Source organism: Eptatretus burgeri, chromosome 8 (assembly GCF_056783735.1).
Source record: "Eptatretus burgeri isolate ZD-2024b chromosome 8, Ebu_testis_v1, whole genome shotgun sequence".
In the NCBI taxonomy this organism is placed as follows: domain Eukaryota; kingdom Metazoa; phylum Chordata; class Myxini; order Myxiniformes; family Myxinidae; genus Eptatretus; species Eptatretus burgeri.
In genome coordinates, this window is record NC_140968.1 from 28932800 (window position 1) to 28954608 (window position 21809).

Consider the following 21809-nt stretch of genomic DNA (forward strand, 5'->3'; position numbering starts at 1 on the left):
GTAGAGGCTATGTATCAGAAGGAAGGACTTACACACTCAGCCTTCTTTTTGCTCACACAGTTATCCGGCGGCCATCGCTAAAAGCAAGGAACGGTAAACCACAGCTCACCTTACCACAGCATCAGACGTTATACCTGTCCTGTGGGAAACCACCACACCAATAAACCCAAACAAGCAAAATGCAAAGATGAACTCATCCAGAGGAACCTGGAGAGTATTCATATTTCAGCTGCTACTCCTGTACCCTCAAACCCATCGAGGCACAGTCAAGTGAGCCTTATTTTTTAAAAAAGAAAAAAAGAACCTATATCAAAATTTTTTTATAATTCTGGCTGCCATAACATGCATCCGATCAAGTTGAAATATAAAACATGTATTCCCCATCTCTACTAGAACATAATTGTGAAGTTTCGCATTGATTGATTAGCAGTTCTTGAGAAAACATAATTTAATATTTTTTTCGTCAATCCAATATGGCTGCCAAACCATGTGACCTACCAATTATTCCTGAGCGAACTTGTACAACCATGGCTTGGGGAACATTTTTGTGAAGTTTCCCCTCAATTTGTCTCGCCGCTATGGAGATTTTTATAAGTCTTTGGGTAAATCCAATATGGCTGCCAAACCATGTGACCAATGATGTCATATTTGTGAACATTTTGTTTCTCATCGATAGGCGGTCATACGTATAAAGTTTCACCTCAATCTGTTCAGCCACTTCAGAGAAGAAGATTTTTGAATGTTTAAAAAAAAACAAAAAAAACAATGTGGCTGCCAAATCACCCGACCTTGATTAGCTTGATAAATACATACAGTATTCGTCATCAATTTTTTTTCTGTGGACCATTTTATCCCTAGATGACCCTCAAAAATTTTCATACTGATCAGATATGGTGTTCTACATATTCAATTATGATGTCATAATGAAGGCACCTATGATGCCATCAAAAAAGTCACACATTCCACATGAGGAGTACTTGCTACGTACCAAGTTTCAATTTTTTCCTTGGTTTGGTTTCACAGATACAGAGGTCCTAAGTTTTTCCATTTTTCCAATATGGCTGCCACACCATGTGACCTATGATGTCATAATTATGATTAAAACATTCTGCATGAGTAGTTTCACCTTGTCTCAATCTGTCAAGCTGTTGCGGAGAAAAACATGAAAGTTCTGTGCGGACAAACAAACAATCAAAACACAATGCCCTCTCCTTTGGCGAGGGCAAAAACTATAATGTGAGGATAATTTGAGGCCTTTAAGAGGATAATTTGTCAATGTCTCCACCTTTTTCCTGCAAGACTCAGATGAACAGAAACAACTCTGAAGGTACAAAGCAAGCGCAGTGTAAACTTTCTTGTGGAGAAAAGGCCTTAGTTACAAATGTTTGCAATGAGGAATATTCACATCGAACCTAAAGTACTAGCATCATTAACCAATTTGCCTACCTGATTTTCATATGCTTCCTCAATATTTCTGATGGGAATATCACTGGAATGAACAAAAACGTAGACATGATGATCGTAGCCAACACCCCAGACACTGCCGTGTCCCGCTGAGAGTCGTTTCAACTGCAGCTTGCCAATTCCAGCATAATTGTCTCGCAGTTGCCACCCTGTGGTAGACCTCGAATGAGTGCTGAGTGAGTAGGCACAGCCTAAACTATCGACCATCCATAGCTCATTGCTTGCCATGAGCTACACGTGACACGCCCTGCCTGTAACGAAACAGACACAATGAATGAAATACATACAGTATTACAATGGCAAAGGTGCAAGTTATGCCATCTCTCACATTCTGACTCATGACAGGAATCTAACCCCCACCGTAATCTTAATAAATGTTCTTCAACCAAGCCACAAATCACTGGACTGAGACTCGCTTTGTTAAATTTAAACAATTTAATTGCACATTAAAACTTACAACATGACTTAATTATAAATATACATCTGTGGCACAGTGATCTTAAGGGTACACTTGCACGTGTAAGATATCCTCTTTAAGTCTTTAAAAGGTACTGAGCCCCAAATGTACGTGCAGTCCCCGAACCCCGGCGGAGTCTTCTTCCTCAATGCCGATGTTCCAAGATGCTCATCAAGAATGACCAGATAGGTAGTTGTGAGGGTTCAGTGCATTATTTGACCTCCACTATGTTTCTGGTGTACATATTGTTGCGGTTCTCGGAACTGTATGCATACGACAGATAGTTGTCCTGAGTCAGTTATTCCATTAATATACGTGTAGTTAGGTCCCTACCTTTTGTCTCGTGGGAAAACAAGGGGGTGCGTTGCGATGGGATATTAGTTAGGATTAATAAATCATTTTCCCCTTTTATTTTATTCCCTCCTTTTACGATCCACGGTGCCTTCATCTCGCTTGCTACCCTCGTTTCGCTGGCCACAGCGTACCACCGTCTACCCAGCGACTCGTTTTCAGAGGCAGAATCCCGACGTTCGGCTGGACACACGCGATAAGCTGCACCGCTAACCATCTTCCCAAGGCCAGACATGGGCGGGCCAGGCCGGCCTCTGGCTGAAACCCCGCCCAGAAAGGCGGACCAGGTGAAGGGCCGGTCCAATCGGCATGCTCGGCTCGGACAATGACGTCAGGTTTCGGCAAGGCTCCTACCCGACCTCTGGGTTCTAAAAGGTGCGGACCTCCGTGTAGTTAGTTGGTTGGGAAGAGAATTGCAGGTTGGTTGGAAGGAGAATTGAGAGAGGTTTTTGAGTATTGAAGAAGGCGTAAGGAGAATTAAAGGAGAGAAGGAGTCATTGAGAATGAGTGTTCCTGCCACTTGTCTCCACCGACACGACGTCGAACCACTCCTTGCTTCTCGACCAAGCCTCCTGTCTGGTCCCGCTTTCTGTTCCTTCTCTCCGACCTCACGACCTCGACGAACGGCCTCTTGCCTGGTCCTGCCTGCTGCTCATCTCTCGCCCCCCCCCTTTGGACTCCGCTCTTCTCCACTTGAGCCCCTCCTGCAGACACGATCTCCACACGTACGATTGTGGCCAAACAACTCAACCATTGTCGGGTACCACACCACGGAGCATCCTTCCCCCGAAACGCTCAGGTGCCGAGAAACTGTAACCTCAACTCCCTCCCTCCCTGGCTGCAAAAGTCCATTCACAATTGGGTTTACTTTGAGTGTGTGTCTGAGAGTGTTGGCGCCTGTTCGTTAAGTAATCCTGTATAAGATCTTTGATTGTTGTGATTGTTGCTTTGTTAATCTCGCCTCAAGTCTGCACTGTGTCTGCTTTGTAAGTTGCTTGTAAAATTGCCGCACCCCACACCTCTCTCATCTTTCCCTGCATTACACCTGCAATAAACCTTTGTTGTGCCACATGCTTTTCCTCGCTTATTGAAAATAAATAATTATTGTAGAAATGTTCCCAGCTCGCCTTTGTCTTTTCCCTCATTGGTCCAGCATGGTTCGAATGCAAGTCTAGCTGGGTCTTTATTCCAAACAATCCGTTCCTTCTTGCCGGTACGTCCTTGGCAGTGCCGCTCGGCTGCATCTGATCCGGAAAGGAGATCCGATCCGGTTCGGACAAGACGTACCGAGGGCGTGGTTCCCCGGTGGCTAATTAGGTAACCCGATTCATCCATAGGCGGGAGGACTCTAGGTCACGCGGTTGAGTTATTGGCGTCCACGGTCGGTTAAGCGACCCACCGCATCAGGGAATTATCCGTGAGCGACGGCCTACAATTCCAGGGAGTCTGATGGGAATCGACGTAGCTTCCCCCACCGAGTGGTCTTCTCACCCGACCCCGCCGGCACGCAACAGTTTGGTGTCAGGAGTGTAGGATACGGATCCCCCAGAGGAATTTGCCAGATTCAAACCCGCAACAATTTGGTATCTGGAACAGGATTCAGGCCAGAGGTGTGCTTAGCAACCCCCCCCCCCTTTCCCCCAGAAATTAATAGCAGGATTAAAATTTTAGGTAAATATCGGTACAGACCATGGCGGACCAAGATGAGCTGGTTCAGGTGGGTTCTGAAACAATGATAGAGGAATCCGTGGCTCAGGACGACAGTTTTGAGGGAGATCAGTCCCTGCAGCCATACCCAGAGGTAACATTGGGGGCAACTGCGACGGCAACAGTGCTTGGGCACCCCTTGCATAAAATTTCCCCCACGGAGGACCGAGCAATCCCCATGGGATCCACACCTGATCACAGCAGATCGGCTTCGCCAAAGCCATCTGACATGAACCAGTTGTTGGAGATACTAACACAAATGAAGGGGGATTTACAAAACCGAATGGATGGGAATACGCAAGCACTGAAGGGGGATATGCAAAACATGGGAATAAACTAACAAACACAAATGAAGGCGGGTCAGGAGGAAGTGAAGGCGGAGCTGGCAAAAGTAAAGGGCGAAATGCAAAACATGGACTGGAAAATGGCGAATGAGATCCGTACTGTACGTGGGGAAATGACCGAGTTGAGGGGGAATGCGGAAGCTGTTCGGACCGCGATGACGACGGGCAAGGTCGAGGTGATGAGTGAAACCACGGTAGTCAGGAGAGAAACCTGTAAAATCGGACAGGTAGAGACAAAGAGCCAGGAATTGGGCATCATAAAAGAGACGCAGGAATTAAAAGAGGTGAAAGAGATGCAGAAATCAAAAGAGGTGAACGAATTGCACAAAATAAAAGAGGAGCAGACACAAATAGAAATGGTAAGGGATATTGAGATTGAGCATGTGGAATGTTTTGAGACCCAGTACGAGGGTCGGATGAACCTCCCGCAAGAACAAGGGGAGACGGTCTGCTCCCTCGAGGCAGGCCGTGACAAGGAGAGTCCGGTAAGGCTATGCGAGGTGGAGCGGTTGCATGGTGCAAAAGAGCGCATGCCGAGTTTTGGGTGGATAGAAACCCCGGGATCTCTTTGGCTAACACAAGCCCCCAGTGCGATTGTGCCAGAGTATGTGTCGGAGCATGGGAGTAGTGCAAATGACATGGCATGTGAGTGCACGTGAGAAAATGGGACATGGACCGACCCAGACGGGAGTCGTGGATCGTGTCACGGACGGGTGTAGCGAGCCTAATGAGACGAACGGAATTATTTCGGGAACCGCGCCAGCTCCGCGGGATGCTGCGTGCGAGGTCCGTTCTGTGTTTTGCGAACAGCCCAAGCGCGGACGATTGCGTGATGGGAAGCTAGCGCTGAAACGTTCCGCGCCTGGTACAATACCAGAGCGCAGACGGCTAAAATGGAGGCAAATTGATGGATCGCGTGAATTTGGCAAAAGTACGGCCCCATGTGAGCACATGTACAGGGCCCGACGTGATGCGCGCCGCGAGAGGTGCTCGCCGGACACGTGGAGCGAGTCTCGGGGATGACACGGCTGGGCCCATCTGCGTGGCAAGCCTCGCAGAGCGGGCCGTGTGCGAGTGACGTTTCCTCCATTGGCCTAGCATGGTGCGTGTTGTGAATTGGTAGGGCTGTTCGTGCCGTAGATTGTTCATTTGGTCCGGCGCGGCTTTGGTAACTTCCGCTCGGTTACGCCGAATCTAATTCCGTACCTGCGACTCAGTCCGGACAGAGTCGGCCGAGGGTGTGGTTTTCCCCAGTCGTTGGACAACGTGGGTACTTAGGTATGTTGAAATTAGGCAATTGACCCAACCCCACACCGTCGAAGTATTGGCGACCACGGTCCGCTAAGGGACCCATGACCTACGGACTTATCCGAGAGTCACGAGCTAAATTCCAGGTGTTCGGTGGGAGACGACGCCACTGCTCCACCTCGTGGTCGTTTATCGCCACCGACCCCCTGGCCCACAACAATATGCCTGTTGGCAGCTCAGCAAACAGATGGCCGAGTGGCACACCATTGAGCATCGATCACATGGGTGGCTGCCTAGCACAGTAACCCATTCTGTCTGATAAGTTCTGTGGTACTTCAACTCTTCCGCCCGCGAACGCTCACACCGATTCACCCTCTCTTTGCAGTAAGCACGGCATTTTGACCTGTCAAGGGCGAGGGCTTCAAATCCGGTGTCTGACATTTGGCATCGTCTCAAAGTGCCTTCAACTGATCTTTGTACCGCTTAATGGGGGCACCGACGTTCCGCAGGCTGTCAGTCAGTGTACCATAAAAAGTGTCTTTGAAAGTTGCACATCACCCGTTCTGATGACGTGGCTGACTCAGCGCAGGTGAGCTTCCATGATATAAGCCACAGTCCCTTGCACACTGCGGCGCTGGACAACACCTCCATATTTAGCACCCGATCCTGGCATTTCACACCTGCAATCCTTCATAGGCAGCGCATGTGGAAGGCATCGAACTGCTCGATTTGTTGCTGGTAAAGTGTCCAGGTGAAGATCATATCAACCGTGCCCCGGTTCTTTCTAAAGTCGCACTGACTTTCAGGATTCACTTCCTCAGCTTGTGTATTGATTCTGTTGATGATCATTCATGCGAGGATTTTGCCTGCGATGCTCAGCAACGATATACCTCTGTCATTGTTGTATTCAGTTTGGTCACCATTTCTTTTGTAAAAGTGGATTATCGTTATTCCCTTAAAGTCCTGCAGCACAACTTTGCTCTCCCAGATGGTGTTGAATAAGTGGTGAAGTATGTCTGTCAGGTGGCTTTCCCTGTGTTTGAAGACTTCTTAGGGAGACACCTTTCAGTTCTTCAGCATCAGCTCCATGGACTTTTCAGTTCTTCAGCGCTTTTTATGGCCTTTTCGACTTCTTCCAGTTGAATGGGAGACACTGACGTTGTCCATTGTTGGCCATAGGGGAGCTCATCAATGACAGCATTGGTGATGTTGGACGGGCAGTTGAGGACCTGCTCGAAATGCTCTGCCCACCTCTGTACTATCAGTGTCAGCTCCAATACTGAGGAGTTTCCGTCGGCACTGTGAACAGCGACTGAACCATTGAAGCTTGGGCTATGAACCACTGAGTTCTTGGTAAAATGCTCGAACATCCTTATTGTTTGCCACCTCCTGCAGACATTTGTCCCTATCAATCCACCACTTGTCCTTCATCTGTTGGATCGTACCCTATGCAACTGATCTTACCTGCTGATAGCGTTCCTTGTTCGCCTGGCAATCTTTGTCGTTAACCCATTCCAGATGTTTGCTATGTAGATCAGACAGGATAGTTTGGATTTCCGGGTCGTTATCATCAAACCAATCTTTGTACTGGCATCTTTTTCCTCTTTGTAGTCAGAGCTGCTTTTTATGTTGTTTCTTTCAGCTTCTGCCATTATATCTCAACGTAGGCAGGTTCATCACACTCATTGGCTAATGATTCTTGCATTGGCTAATAAACATTAACGTTTTGTTGCAGTACTGCCCTGTTTTCATCAGCCTTCAGTTTGTCCACGTCCAGGCGCAGTGCTCTTGACGAAAACTTGGCACGAACTATCTAGGGCATGTTGAGTGCAGTAATGACCTTGACCAGCCGATGATCAGACCAGGCTGTTGAGCTAGGAACTACCTGCATCAGGTGGACGTCTGCTCGATCCCTTTGCCGCACAATGGCATAGTCAAGCATATGGCAGCATTTGGATCTGGGGTCTATCCATGACATTTTGCCGTTAGCCTTCTGTTGGAAGATGGGGCTGGTGATAACCAGTCCATGCGCAGCACACAGGCTCAGGAGAAGCAGTCCGTTGAAGTTTTCCTTCCCTACACTGTGATGACCCAAAACACAGTCCCACACAGCAAAATCACAGCCAACCCCAGCATTGAAGTCACCAAGGCGAAGGAGTTTGTCTCTTGAAGGAACCGCTGCGATTGTCGGCAATAAACAATCATAGAACTCCTCCGTTGGACCCTCTGGATAGGTGATTGTTGGGGCATAGGCACTGATGACAGTAGCATGGCGCACATTTGCGAGCTTAATGCGCATTGTCCTTAGTCTTTCGTTTATCCCCTTCACAAGGCACACCAGATGTTGCTTGTCTCTTGAAGGAACCGCTGCGATTGTCGGCAATAAACAATCATAGAATTCCTCCGTTGGACCCTCTGGATAGGTGATTGTTGGGGCATAGGCACTGATGACAGTAGCATGGTGCACATTTGCGAGCTTAATGCGCATTGTCCTTAGTCTTTCGTTTATCCCCTTCGCAAGGCACACCAGATGTTGCATACATGATGTCCGGACTGCAAAGCCAACTCCTGCCTGTGTGGCTGCGATTCTGGCTTCCCCATACAATATAATGTGTAGCAGGCTCCAAACTCCACAAGCTGCGATTCATCAGCAAGACACGTTTCACCGAGTGCCACAATGTCAACATCATGTTGGCTGAAAAAGTGGGCAACGACGGTGGTTTTTCTCTCAATGCAACTGTCACCATCAGTCAATGTGTGAACGTTCCAAACTCCAAATACAAAAGTAATTGGGTTTTTTTGTTTATTTTTTCAACCGCATAATTGGGCGGCCAGCGAGCCACAGTCTGCCAGCAGGTGCAAATAGGACGAGCTATCGCTGCAGGACTTGGTGCGATTTTGGCTGCAGGATAGCCTGCACTATTTTATGGTAGTGATGGTTTGTGCCGGCCCATCACCACTCTTTCCTTCCTGCAAGATCTGCCCAAGATCTGCAAGATATAGGTCCCAGAAACTGAGCACAAGACGACCTCGAGCAGGACTGCATCCGTTGACGAGGATCCAAGTATGTCTGGAACTGCACTTGCCTTGACAAAGGCTGCATGCTATTTAACCCATAACTGGGGGCAAAGGGGTTTTTATGGAGACCTGAAACCGCCGAACACACGTTCCATCCTCACTTCATGGAGGCTTTTCGGGGAGGTAGATCCACCGGGTACTACCCCACCTCTAGCTCGGACACATGTCGCTGATTGTCTACCCCGGTGAACACTGGTTGTTATACATTTGCTACCATTGTTGATTGCTTACGTGCTGCCTCTCATTGGATGGTTTCAATTACTGCCTTGTAAGTGTTCTTTGACGAGCCCTTCTATTGGCTCTTAGAGATCATATGACCTGGAGGTTAGGGTGTGCAAATCCTCCATTTTGTAATTAAGCAAAGGCAATGTCATTTGCCTTGTGCCATCTGCTGCCATCTGCTCTTAATTTGTGCCTTGGAAGACTACAGGCTTTTCACACTTGTTCCATTAAACGTTCGAGTTAGACATGCATCCAGTCTCGGGCAATCATTTGGGACAGTGTTTAGCTCTCTATCACTCTGTGGAGTCACACACAGCGAAGACAGAATACCGGTAACCCACATATCTGGAGGCGATTCCCCTATCCGCAACCTGGGGAGGTGTCGTGGTAACATACAGCTCTGCTTTCTCTTAAGGAACTATGGCATAGGGTATGGCTTATTGCTGTTGTAGGGTTTGTTTCTACAATTAGTGCCCCCAATTTTTAATGGCACTGCAGAGTTTCTGAGACCCCTGGGAGTACGAAACCACCATTTCAACAAAAACAAAATTTCTTCAAAAATAAAAATAAAAACATGCAGATTTTATTTCTAAAAACTTTTTTTTTCAAAAAACAATTCTAAAAACATGTTTTCACTGTGTCATGGTGGGGTGTTTTGCGTAGATCGATGACAAAAAAATTTAAATTTAATCCATTTTAAATACAGGCTGGAACACAACAAAATGTGACAAGTCAAGGGGTGTAAATACTTTCTGAAGGCACTGCAGTACACATAGCTGATATAATACAGTACAGTACACTATCTGATATAATACAGTCAACTACCTGATATGACACAGCACAGTACACTACCTGATACGATGCAGAACAGTACCTATAATACAGTGCAGTACACTACAGTACAGTGCTTGGCAGACTACCTGATGTGATACACTGCAGTGCACTACCTGATATAATAAAGTGCACTACCTGATATGATACAGTACAGTGCACTACCTGATATAATAAAGTGCACTACCTGACGTCGTACAATTCACGACCTGACGTAGTATTGTACACTACCTGATGTAGCATAGGACACTACCTGATATAGTAGAATACACGACCTGATATAGTATAGTACATGACCGGACATAATACAGCACACGACCTGACATTGTATAGTACACCACCTGATATCGTACAGTACTTCCTGATATAGTACAGTACACTACCTGATATAGTATAGTACATTACCTGATATAGTATAGTACATTACCTGATATAGTATAGTACACGACCTGACATAATACAGTACACGACCTGATATAGTATTGTAGACTACCTGATATAGTATAGTACACGACCTGATATAGTATAGTACACTACCTGATATATTATAGTACACTAACTGATATAGTATAGTACACGACCTGACATAATACAGCACACGACCTAATATCATAGAGTATGACCTGATATAGTATAGTATAGTACATTACCTGATATAGTATAGTATAGTACATTACCTGATATAGTATAGAACAGTACATTACCTGATATAGCATAGTACACTACCTGATATAGTATAGTACACTACCTGATATAGTAGAATACACGACCTGATATAGTATAGTACATGACCTGACATAATACAGCACACGACCTGACATCATATAGTACACCACCTGATATCGTACAGTACTTCCTGATATAGTACAGTACATTACCTGGTATAGTATAGTACATTACCTGATATAGTATAGTACACTACCTGATATAGTATAGTACACTACCTGATATAGTATAGTACACGACCTGACATCGTATAGTACACCACCTGATATCGTACAGTACTTCCTGATATAGTACAGTACACTACCTGATATAGTATAGTACACTACCTGATATAGTATAGTACACGACCTGACGTAATACAGCACACGACCTGATATCATAGAGTATGACCTGATATAGTATAGTACATTACATTACCTGATATAGTATAGTACAGTACATTACCTGATATAGTATAGAACAGTACATTACCTGATATAGCATCGTACACGACCTGACATAATACAGCACACGACCTGATATCATACAGTACTACCTGATATAGTATAGTACATTACCTGATATAGTATAGTACACTACCTGATATAGTATATTATAGTACATTACCTGATATAGTATAGTACACTACCTGATATAGTATGGTATATTACCTGATATAGTATAGTATAGTACATTACCTGATATAGTATAGTACACTACCTGATATAGGATAGTACACGACCTGATATAGTATAGTACATTACCTGATATAGTATAGTACACAATCTGATATGGTATATTACACCACCTGATATAGTATAGTACACTACCTGATATAGTAGAGCACACTACCTGATATAGTATAGTACACTACCTGATATAGTATAGTATAGTACATTACCTGATATAGTATAGTACACTACCTGATATAGTATGGTATATTACCTGATATAGTATAGTATAGTACATTACCTGATATAGTATAGTGCACTACCTGATAGGGTAGAGTACACTACCTGATATAGTATAGTACACAACCTGATATAGTATAGTACACAATCTGATATTGTATATTACACCACCTGATATAGTATAGTTCACTACCTGATATAGTATAGTACACTACCTGATATAGTAGAGCACACTACCTGATATAGTAGAGCACACTACCTGATATAGTATAGTACACGACCTGACATAATACAGCACACGACCTGATATCATACAGTACTACCTGATATAGTATAGTATAGTACATTACCTAATATGAGCCTGGTGTTGGCGCAGTGGTAAGGGCAGCGGCTTGGGATCCAAAAGGTCCTGAGTTCAAGCCCCGTTGGGCCACTGAATTAATACACCAGGGGGTTGACTCAGCCTGTCATCCTTCCGAGGTCGGCGAAATGAGTACCAGTATACTGGGCCGGTGTATACCCCAGTTAAAATAGGTGTACCATATCCCTGTGTCGTAAGAGGCGACCAGGGTTGCGTCAGGAAGGGCATCCGGTGTAAAACATGTGCCAAATCAATATGCGGATCATACGGATGATCCGCTGTGGCCACCCCTAACGGGAGCAGCTGAAAGAAGAAGAAGAAGAAGAAGAAGTAGAAGAAGTAGAAGAAGTAGAAGAAGTAGAAGAAGTAGAAGAAGTAGAAGAAGTAGAAGAAGTAGAAGAAGTAGAAGAAGTAGAAGAAGTAGAAGAAGTAGAAGAAGTAGAAGAAGTAGAAGAAGTAGAAGAAGTAGAAGAAGTAGAAGAAGTAGAAGAAGTAGAAGAAGTAGAAGAAGAAGAAGAAGAAGAAGAAGAAGAAGAAGAAGAAGAAGAAGAAGAAGAAGAAGAGTACATTTCCTGATATAGTAGAGTACATTACATGATATAGTATCGTATAGTACATTACCTGATATAGTATAGTACACGACTTCATATAGTATAGTACATTACCTCATATAGTATAGTGTACCACCTGATATAGTATAGTGCACTACCTGATAGGGTAGAGTACACTACCTGATATGGCATAGTACACGACCTGATATAGTATAGTACACTATCTGATATAGCATAGTACACCACCTGATATAGTATAGTGCACTACCTGATATAGTATAGTACATGACCTGATATAATATAGTACACTACCCGATAGAGTATAGTACATTACCTGATATAGTACAGTACACTACCTGATATAGTACAGTACACTACCTGATATAGCACAGTACACTACCTGTTATAGTATAGTTAATGACCTGATATATTATAGTACACTATCTGAGATAGTATAGTACACCACCTGATATAGTATAGTACATGACCTGATATAGTATAGTACACTACCTGATATAGCATACTACACTCCATGATATAGTACAGCACATGACCTGATATAATATAGCACATGACCTGATATCGTACAGTACACCACCTGATATAGTAGAGTACACTACCTGATCTCGTATAGTACACTACCCGATATAGTATAGCACACGACCTGACATAATACAGCACACGACCTGATATCGTACAGTACTACCTGACATAGTACAATACACTACCTGACATAGTACAGTACACAGCCTGACATAGTACAGTACACAGCCTGACATAGTACAGTACACAGCCTGACATAGTACAGCACACAGCCTGACATAGTACAGCACACTACATGACATAGTACAGTAGACGCCCTGATATCGTATAGTACACCACCTGATATCGTACAGTACTACCTGACAGTACAGTACACCAACTGATATGGTACAGTACACAACCTGACATAATACAGTACAGTACCTGACATAGTACAGTACTACCTGACATAGTACAATACACTGCCTGACATAGTACAGTACACTACCTGACATAGTACATGTACGCAACCTGACATAGTACATGTACGCAACCTGACATAGTACATGTACGCAACCTGACATAGTACATGTACGCAACCTGACATGACATAGTACAGTCCACTTCCTGACATGACATAGTACAGTACACTACCTGACATGACATAGTACAGTACACTACCTGACATGACATAGTACAGTACACTACCTGACATGACATAGTACAGTCCACTTCCTGACATGACATAGTACAGTCCACTTCCTGACATGACATAGTACAGTACACTATCTGACATGACATAGTACAGTACACTGCCTGACATAGTACAGTATGCTACCTGGCATAGTACAGTACACTGCCTGGCATTGTACAGTACACACCTGCCATTGTACAGTACACTACCTGACATAGTACAGTCCACTACCTGACGTGACATAGTACAGTACACAACCTGACATAGTACAGTACACAACCTTACATTGTACAGTACATAACCTTACATTGTACAGTCCATTGCCTGACATGATACAGTACTACCTGACATAGTACAGTACACAACCTGACATAGTACAATCCACTGCCTGACATAGTACAGTACACTACCTGACATAATACAGTACACAACCTGACATTGTACAGTACATTACCTGACATAGTACAGTACACCACTTGACATTGTGCAGTACATTGCCTGACATCGTACATTACACAACCTGACATAGTACAGTACACAACCTGACATAGTACAGTATGCAACTTGACATTGGACAGTACACAACCTGACATAGTGCAGTACACAACCTGACATAGTACATGTACACCCACAGAACATACATCGATTTATCTTTTGTGTGAAAAGCGACCCCAAGATCCAGGGTTTATTCTAACGTGCAGTTGTACCCCTTTTGTGCAGTTGTAAATTCAAAATGTGCAGTTGTAAATCCAGATTTGTGCAGTTGTCAATTTGTTCTTTGTTTGAATTTGCATGGCTCGGGTGTCATAAACTAGGAAGGAACCACAATAGACGTCACTGATAGTCTGATAGCTGACCAAAACATTTTTTTAATTAACTTTACAATATAATGCAATCATACATATTACATAAATCATAATATATGACATAGACTACCACATTTCACATTACAAATTATATCTTAAACAGTGAGGATTATCAAATGCATTTACAGTAGATGTGAAAGCACAAGTGGTTGCTCAAAGTCACACAAAGAACAAAATCATAAACCTGAGCCTCAGGTTTACTATGACTAACATTAGAACCAAGTTTCAGGTAAGTCCAACTCGCTAGCTGTCTTTGGCACGAGTAAGATTAAACAAAATCTGTAGTACTTAACGAAAATGAACATTTGAACCTGTCCAAGTAAGCAAAACTGTAAGAAGTTAGAATTTCTTGACCTTCTTCTTAGGTGGTACCTCCACCTCATCAGGCTCATCATCCTCTACTTTGTGTTCTGCTTCTGTGAAAACTCCCTTGACGTGGACTTGAAACTTTGCTTTGTCATGGCTTTTGTTTCTGCGTGCCTTTGATGACAGCCAAATCATAACCGCCTCCCTTGGATCAAATGCTTCTAATGGTGGCATGTTGTTATGTATGTACAAATACAGATTTTCCATCTCCACTGACATTCTTGATCTTTCACATGTTTTCAGAGCATTGCTGCTACTTATAAGACGCTCAACATCTGCCGAATGAGGCTTGGCAGCCACAACTCTGCTTAATGCCTTCACCAGATTTGGAAACACTTCTTTAGACACCAGATACTTGACCAGCTTGTTGAGAATCAAGTCTTTTCCTTGTCCAGAAGACACAAGATCTTGGTATTCCATACCGAGTTCCTCAAGGTCCAAATCTGGACATATCAGCTGATGAACAGCCTTGATGTCAGGATCTTGTAGCTTCAAGAAGGGCACCAGTACCTCCATCATGTGCTTGTCAATGTCACTGCCAAACGCCGTCGTGCTCGGCTGCTTCGCAACCTCCATTTTTTCCCGCCCCTGCCTCGCATCAGAGTTTGTGTAGTTGTAAATTTTCCTTAGAATAAACCCTGCCAAGATCTACTTCTAATTAAAAGACTATCCGCCTCGTTATACTTCATGATGCAAACACAGGACAAGACAATGACTTGTTGTAACTCACGCATCGCCGTTTCAGGAGTGAAGACAGAGCACTGCGTGGGCGGAGCAAAACAATATGCAGAAAAGCACCAATCAGGACGAGCGATCATCGCAGAAACTAACCAATCAGGGAACAGCGTTGAGAGAAGAGATTTACACCTGGAATAAATTATAACATGAACCCTGGAACATCAGAATCACAGTCAAAACTCGGAAAAAAAAAATTCCAAGATTGCACACCCTCGACGGGACTCATTTCCTGTGGTGTTTGTGTAGTTTTGTGTTACGTAATTAATGAGACATAACTAGAAACAAGCCGATTTCACTATCGACGCTTTAATTCACTCAATCAAGGTGATATCTGAAAGGATAAGCAAAACACAAGTATAAACATTAACTAATCGTAATAAGACAGTAAATGGTAGACAACGAGATCTACTAACGTCTCACCGAATCACATTACGAAGACACGGGAAACGCCTGGATCTCCTCACAGCTTCAGACTTGTGACGTCACGCGTGACGTTGCGTGACCTCACAGCTTACAGCTTACAACAACAACAACAACAACAACAACAACAACAACACAACAACAAAACAACACAACAACAAAACAACAAAACAACAAAACAACAACACAACAACACAACAACAAAACAACAACAAAACAACACTTGATTCATTCATCACATTCACCCCCCACCTCGAACGTTCAACCAAATATTTCCCAAGATATTCAGGAGGGCGGTCTGATCCGTTCAGATCGCCGCAATGGGGACTGTGTTTCTCAAGGTGGGGCCAGCATGAGGATTCAAAATTAATGAATCAATATAATGATCGCTTTCAACATAATATCGTCAAGAAATTTTCGCTAATTCCCTTGGTTGAAAGAATGTGAGGTAAATGACGAGGCAAAGAATGTGAGGTTAATGACGAGGCAAAGAATGTGAGGGAAATGACGAGGCAAAGAAGGTGAGGTAAATGACGAGGCAAAGAATGTGAGGTAAATGACGAGGCAAAGAATGTGAGGTAAATGACGACTGACGAGGCAAAGAAGGTGAAGTAAATGACGAGGAAAAGAATGTGAGGGAAATGACGAGGCAAAGAAGGTGAAGTAAATGACGAGGCAAAGAATGTGAGGTAAATGACGAGGCAAAGAATGTGAGGTAAATGACGACTGACGAGGCAAAGAAGGTGAAGTAAATGACGAGGCAAAGAATGTGAGGGAAATGACGAGGCAAAGAAGGTGAAGTAAATGACGAGGAAAAGAATGTGAGGGAAATGACGAGGAAAAGAATGTGAGGGAAATGACGAGGCAAAGAATGTGAGGTAAATGACGAGGCAAAGAATGTGAGGGAAATGACGAGGCAAAGAAGGTGAAGTAAATGACGAGGCAAAGAATGTGAGGGAAATGACGAGGAAAAGAATGTGAGGGAAATGACGAGGAAAAGAATGTGAGGGAAATGACGAGGCAAAAAATGTGAGGGAAATGACGAGGCAAAAAATGTGAGGGAAATGACGAGGCAAAAAATGTGAGGGAAATGACGAGGCAAAGAAGGTGAGGGAAATGACGACTGACGAGGCAAAGAATGTGAGGTAAATGACGAGGAAAAGAATGTGAGGTAAATGACGACTGACGAGGCAAAGAAGGTGAGGTAAATGACGAGGAAAAGAATGTGAGGGAAATGACGAGGCAAAGAAGGTGAGGTAAATGACGAGGCAAAAAATGTGAGGTAAATGACGAGGCAAAGAATGTGAGGTTGAGAAACACTGGTTTAACTGATGACGAGGGTTCAGTTGCACTCGTTTTCCTCAGCTGAAGTCTGTTGCTCTGCCGTAGGAGAATTGCTCGGTGTTACCTCTCCATTTTCGAAACCAGCCTGCTCTTGCTCCACAGGTAGGGCATCACCCATCACGTTCCCAGGTGGAACATCACCAGGAGGTGCTAAATGTCACAGTGATACAGTGGTCTCCCGGCCATCAGAAAGTCTGACGTGGGAATACTCCGGATTTGCGTCAATGAGTTCGACTTCATCCACCAAGGGATCATACTTGCTCTGGCGTACTTGTCTTTTCATCAGCACAGTGCCAGTAGTTGGGCAACTTAGCTAAATATAGCATGACAATTGTGCATTTTGTGAGGAAAGCACCAAATTTGGCACACTAGTAGCCTATCATATTATGAACAGATTTGGATATTGGGCCATCTCAAATTCAGCCGCTGATGGCTGTAGCAGCCATTTTCCACTGCCATCAAAAATTTTGAGATGGCCCAATATCCAAATCTGTTCATAATATGATAGGCTACGAGTGTGCCAAATTTGGTGCTTCCCTCACAAAATGCACAATTGTTATGCTAAGTTGCCCCACTACAGGAGAAGCCAACCAGGTGGGTATAGAATGTCCGCTGGTAGATCGGCGCTGGTAGCTAAACATTCGTTCGTGTGGTGTGCCATTACTGGATGTGGAGAGTAGCGACCAAACAGAATGCAGAGCATCAGTGAGAACAGCCTCCCATTGCACAGTCTTCAGTTCTCGCGACTGAAGCGCTAAGGTCACAGCTTTCCAGATGATACCATTGTATCTTTCCACCAGTCCGTTTCCTAGTGGGTTAAAGCCAGTAGTTCCACTGGTGGCAATGCCACGTCCATGCAGAAACCGTTTGAGTTCTTTGGACATAAAGGAAGATCTTCAGTCAGAGTGTATATAAGAAGGCATACCAAAGATTGCAAACAGTTGGCAGAGGAATTTTATGACGGTTGTTGAAGTCATGTCAGCACATGGAAAGGCAAAGGGAAACCTTGAAAACTCATCAACAACAGTTAACATGTAGCGATTGTCCATCACTGACGGCAAGGGTCCTTTAAAATCGATGTTTAGCCTCGCGAAAGGCAAGGTAGCTTTGATGAGATTACTTGCGGTGGCCTTATGGAATCTCGGTTTGAGTTCAGCGCAGACTGGACAAGATGCACTCATCCTTTTAACTTCTTCGACAGAAAAGGGTAGATTTCGGCAGCGTACGAAGTGGGCCATCCTTGTTACACCTGGATGGCATTATGAGTTGTGGAGATCTTGCAAGATTTTGCCGTTAATAGCTGAACAGCAAATTCGTGAAAAGGCATCAGCAGCAGCGTTTTCTTTCCTCGGGCGATAAATTATGTCATAGCTGCCGCATGACAGCTTGATGCGTCACCTCATAATCTTTTCATTCTTGATTTTCCAGCTTTTTTGTTATCAAACATAAACGCAACAGACCTTTGGTCAGTAATAAGCTGAAAATGATTTGCCAACAGATAATGCCTCCATTTACGCAGTGCCTCCACAATCGCATACGCTTCCTTTTCTACTGCGGAATGCCTTTGTTCGCTACCAGAGAGAGTCCTCGAGAAGAATGCAACAGGTCTTTCAGACTGGTTAAGCGTAGCAGCAATAGCGTGATCAGAAGCGTCGGTTTCAACTATGAAAGGGACAGTTTCATCTGTAGCCATCACAACGGAGTTGGCGATGTCTTGCTTGAGAAGTTTGAAGGCTTCAACAGCAGCTAATGATAGAGGGAAGCTTTTACACTGTACTAGGGGACGAATCTTTTCAGAAAAGTTTGCAATCCACTGTGAGTAATGCGCAAACATTCCCATTGCCCGACGCAACGAGGGCATATCGTGTGGGGGCGGAAGCTCCTGAAGTGGTTGAAGGCGCTCAGGATCTGGTTTAATTGTTCCATTTTCAATTGTGTAGCTGAGGAGGTCGCCAGATTTTGCAGAGAATATGCATTTGTCATTGTTAAATGTCAGATTATACTTCTTAGCGGCATTGATAACTTTATTCAGGTTTTCATCATGTTCTGCCTGGTTCTTTCCACACACCGTAACATTGTCCACGTAAGCAAAGGTATTCTCTAGATTCTCCTCCAATATAACGATGTCAATTATCCTCTGGAAGCTCTGGAAGCTTTGGACTTCCGGTTCCGGTTTTGGAGCAGCGAGAGGTCTCCTTCGGGGCTCCCTGCTGACGTTCTCAAAGCTAAGTTTCCGGTTGTTATTTGTCCCGTTTTAACTGTTTATTTTCTCACCTACATGTTACTGTGTGTTGCTAGTTCAGTTTTGTTTCAAAAATCGTGCTATTTTGTGAGTATTTTTGTCGACGTTCTTACCTGGTGCTTGAGGCCTACCGGTTCCACTCGGTGTTCGATCGTTTTTTTTTTGTTGTTGTTGTTTGTTTTTTCTCCCCATTACCTTCAATTTCTATCCTCCCCATTACCTTCAATTTTGATCCTCCCTGTGGTGAATTGAAGGTCGTGACGTGTGATCACATGTTGCACGGCTCGAGCACGGAAGAGATAAAGCTGAGGTTCGGCACGGTCGGGGGTGATTGTCCCAGGGGCATTGTCGTTTTATGTCGGCGGTTCACTTGGTGCTCGTTGAATGGTGAGAATTGAGAGTATATCGGACTCCGTGCTTATACTGATTTATTTTGCGGTGATTAGTTGCGCGTGTATACCTTACTGCTTATGTACTCCTTGCTGCGTCTGTATTCCCTGGTGTGCCCGTAGAAGCGGCTCCAATGAAATGGAATAAAGCCTACACTCTGAAGGTTCATCTCTCGTTTTCATTTCAATTTATTCCATTTGGTTTTCTCGGCTCTCTCAACCAACGATGGACAAGATCTACAAACCGGAGAGGTTCGACGCAGACCCAAACGCGACTGACTCAGAAATGAAATGGTCGCATTGGTTCCGTTCCTTCTCACACTATCTGACCATCATCGAAGAGGGAGCTGACAAATTGGCTGCCCTTGTGAATCATGTCTCGCCCAGCGTATACAGGCTCTTCTCGGAGTGTGACACCTACGAAGCAGCGATCGACGTGCTGCAGGCGCTCTACGTGAAGCGCAAGAACGAGGTATACATACGACATCTTCTCAACACACGCAAGCAAGCAGCCGGGGAGACAATCGATCAGTTCCTGTAAGCTCTGAAACAGCTGGGAAAAGACGGCAGCTTCCGGGCCGTAAACGCCGAGGAACACCGAAATGAAGCGACCCGGAGGCATTTATCCAAGGACTTAGATCAGCCCACATACGGCAACGCTTACTAGAGAAAGCGCAACCCACTCTTGAAAAGGTAGTCGATCAGGCTCGAGCGATGGATACGGCTCAGCAGCAATCTGAGTCATTTGGGACACCGATGCTGCTAATGAACACTGCTACGGTGGAAACTCAAGGAACCCCACAGACACAGACACAGCCAGACACAGGGGATGGAGAAAAACCCGAGGAGCCGGATACCCAGACCTCGTCAAACTCCTCAGCAACTATTCCGGTTGGTAAATGCTTCTTTTGTGGGAACAAAAGACACCCCCGCCACAAATGTGCCGCCAGAGATGCCACATGCATGAATTGTGACAAGAAAGGGCATTATGCCAGGGTATGTAAATCTACTCTAAGGAGAAATAAACCCACTTCTGCGGCTCTCTACTCGCAAAAGAAACTAACTGCAGCCTCCCCGGGGAATCTATCCAAGGCTATCATCAACGTACGAATTAACGGGCATATGGCTGAGGCACTGATTGATACCGGTAGCTCTGAAACTTTCGTCAACAGCTCGCTAGTGAAGGGCAGGAAATGGAAGATCCACCCGACAGACAATACGGTATGCATGGCCGCCACATCACTACAGTCCCGCGTACGAGGGTACTGCAATGTTGAATTGGACGTAAAAGGATACACGCATCGGGATGTAAGGGTACTGGTGCTTCGTGATTTATGCGTAGACGTAATTCTGGGTCATAATGTCCTCAAGCAGCACACGAGCATCGAAATACCCTTTGGAGGAAGCAAACCTCGTCTAATTTTAAATGCTTTGACCACCGCAGAGGTAACGTCCCCCCAGCTGTTCGCTAACTTGTCGCCGGTCTGTAAACCGATAGCGATCAAATCGCGGCGATATACCACTGCTGACATGAATTTCATCACTTCAGAAACCAAGCGATTACTGGAAGAAGGAATTATAGAACCGAGCGATTCGCCATGGCGCACACAGGTGTTGGTCACCGCCAACCAGAATCATAAGAAACGAATGGTTGTCGATTATTCCCAAACGGTCAATCGTTTCACCCAACTCGACGCCTACCCTTTGCCGCGCATAGACGAGATGGTCGAACGCGTGGCCAATTATAAGATATTCAGCACCATCGATTTGCGAAGTGCCTATCATCAAATTCCCATCCGAGAGGAAGACAAACCTTACACCGCATTCCAGGCAGGTAGACGCCTCCACCAATTCAGGAGGATTCCATTCGGTGTCACGAATGGAGTAGCTTGCTTCCAACGGGTTATGGACGACATCATCTCAGATGAAAACCTCAAAGACACTTTTGTTTATGTGGACAATGTCACAGTGTGCGGTAGGGATCAGGGGGAACATGAC

General features: G+C 44.7%; 1 protein-coding gene across 4 annotated transcripts in view; it reads right to left on the bottom strand.

The window, feature by feature from the left end:
* TECPR1 (tectonin beta-propeller repeat containing 1) overlaps positions 1-15916 on the bottom strand; it is a 53529-nt gene extending 37613 nt beyond the window's left edge. For 2 of the 4 annotated variants that reach the window (XM_085891330.1, XM_085891327.1), the window contains exons 1-3: positions 15837-15915; positions 15409-15545; positions 1447-1715 (exon numbers count right to left, since the gene is read on the bottom strand). In XM_085891330.1, the coding sequence (XP_085747456.1) occupies positions 1447-1692 (246 nt within the window). In that variant the 5' untranslated portion in view covers positions 1693-1715; positions 15409-15545; positions 15837-15915. Of the gene's footprint in view, positions 1-1446; positions 1716-15408; positions 15546-15836 lie in introns of all 4 variants that reach the window. The other 2 variants (XM_085891328.1, XM_085891329.1) reach the window with 2 other exon arrangements.
* Positions 15917-21809: the final 5893 nt, after the last annotated feature.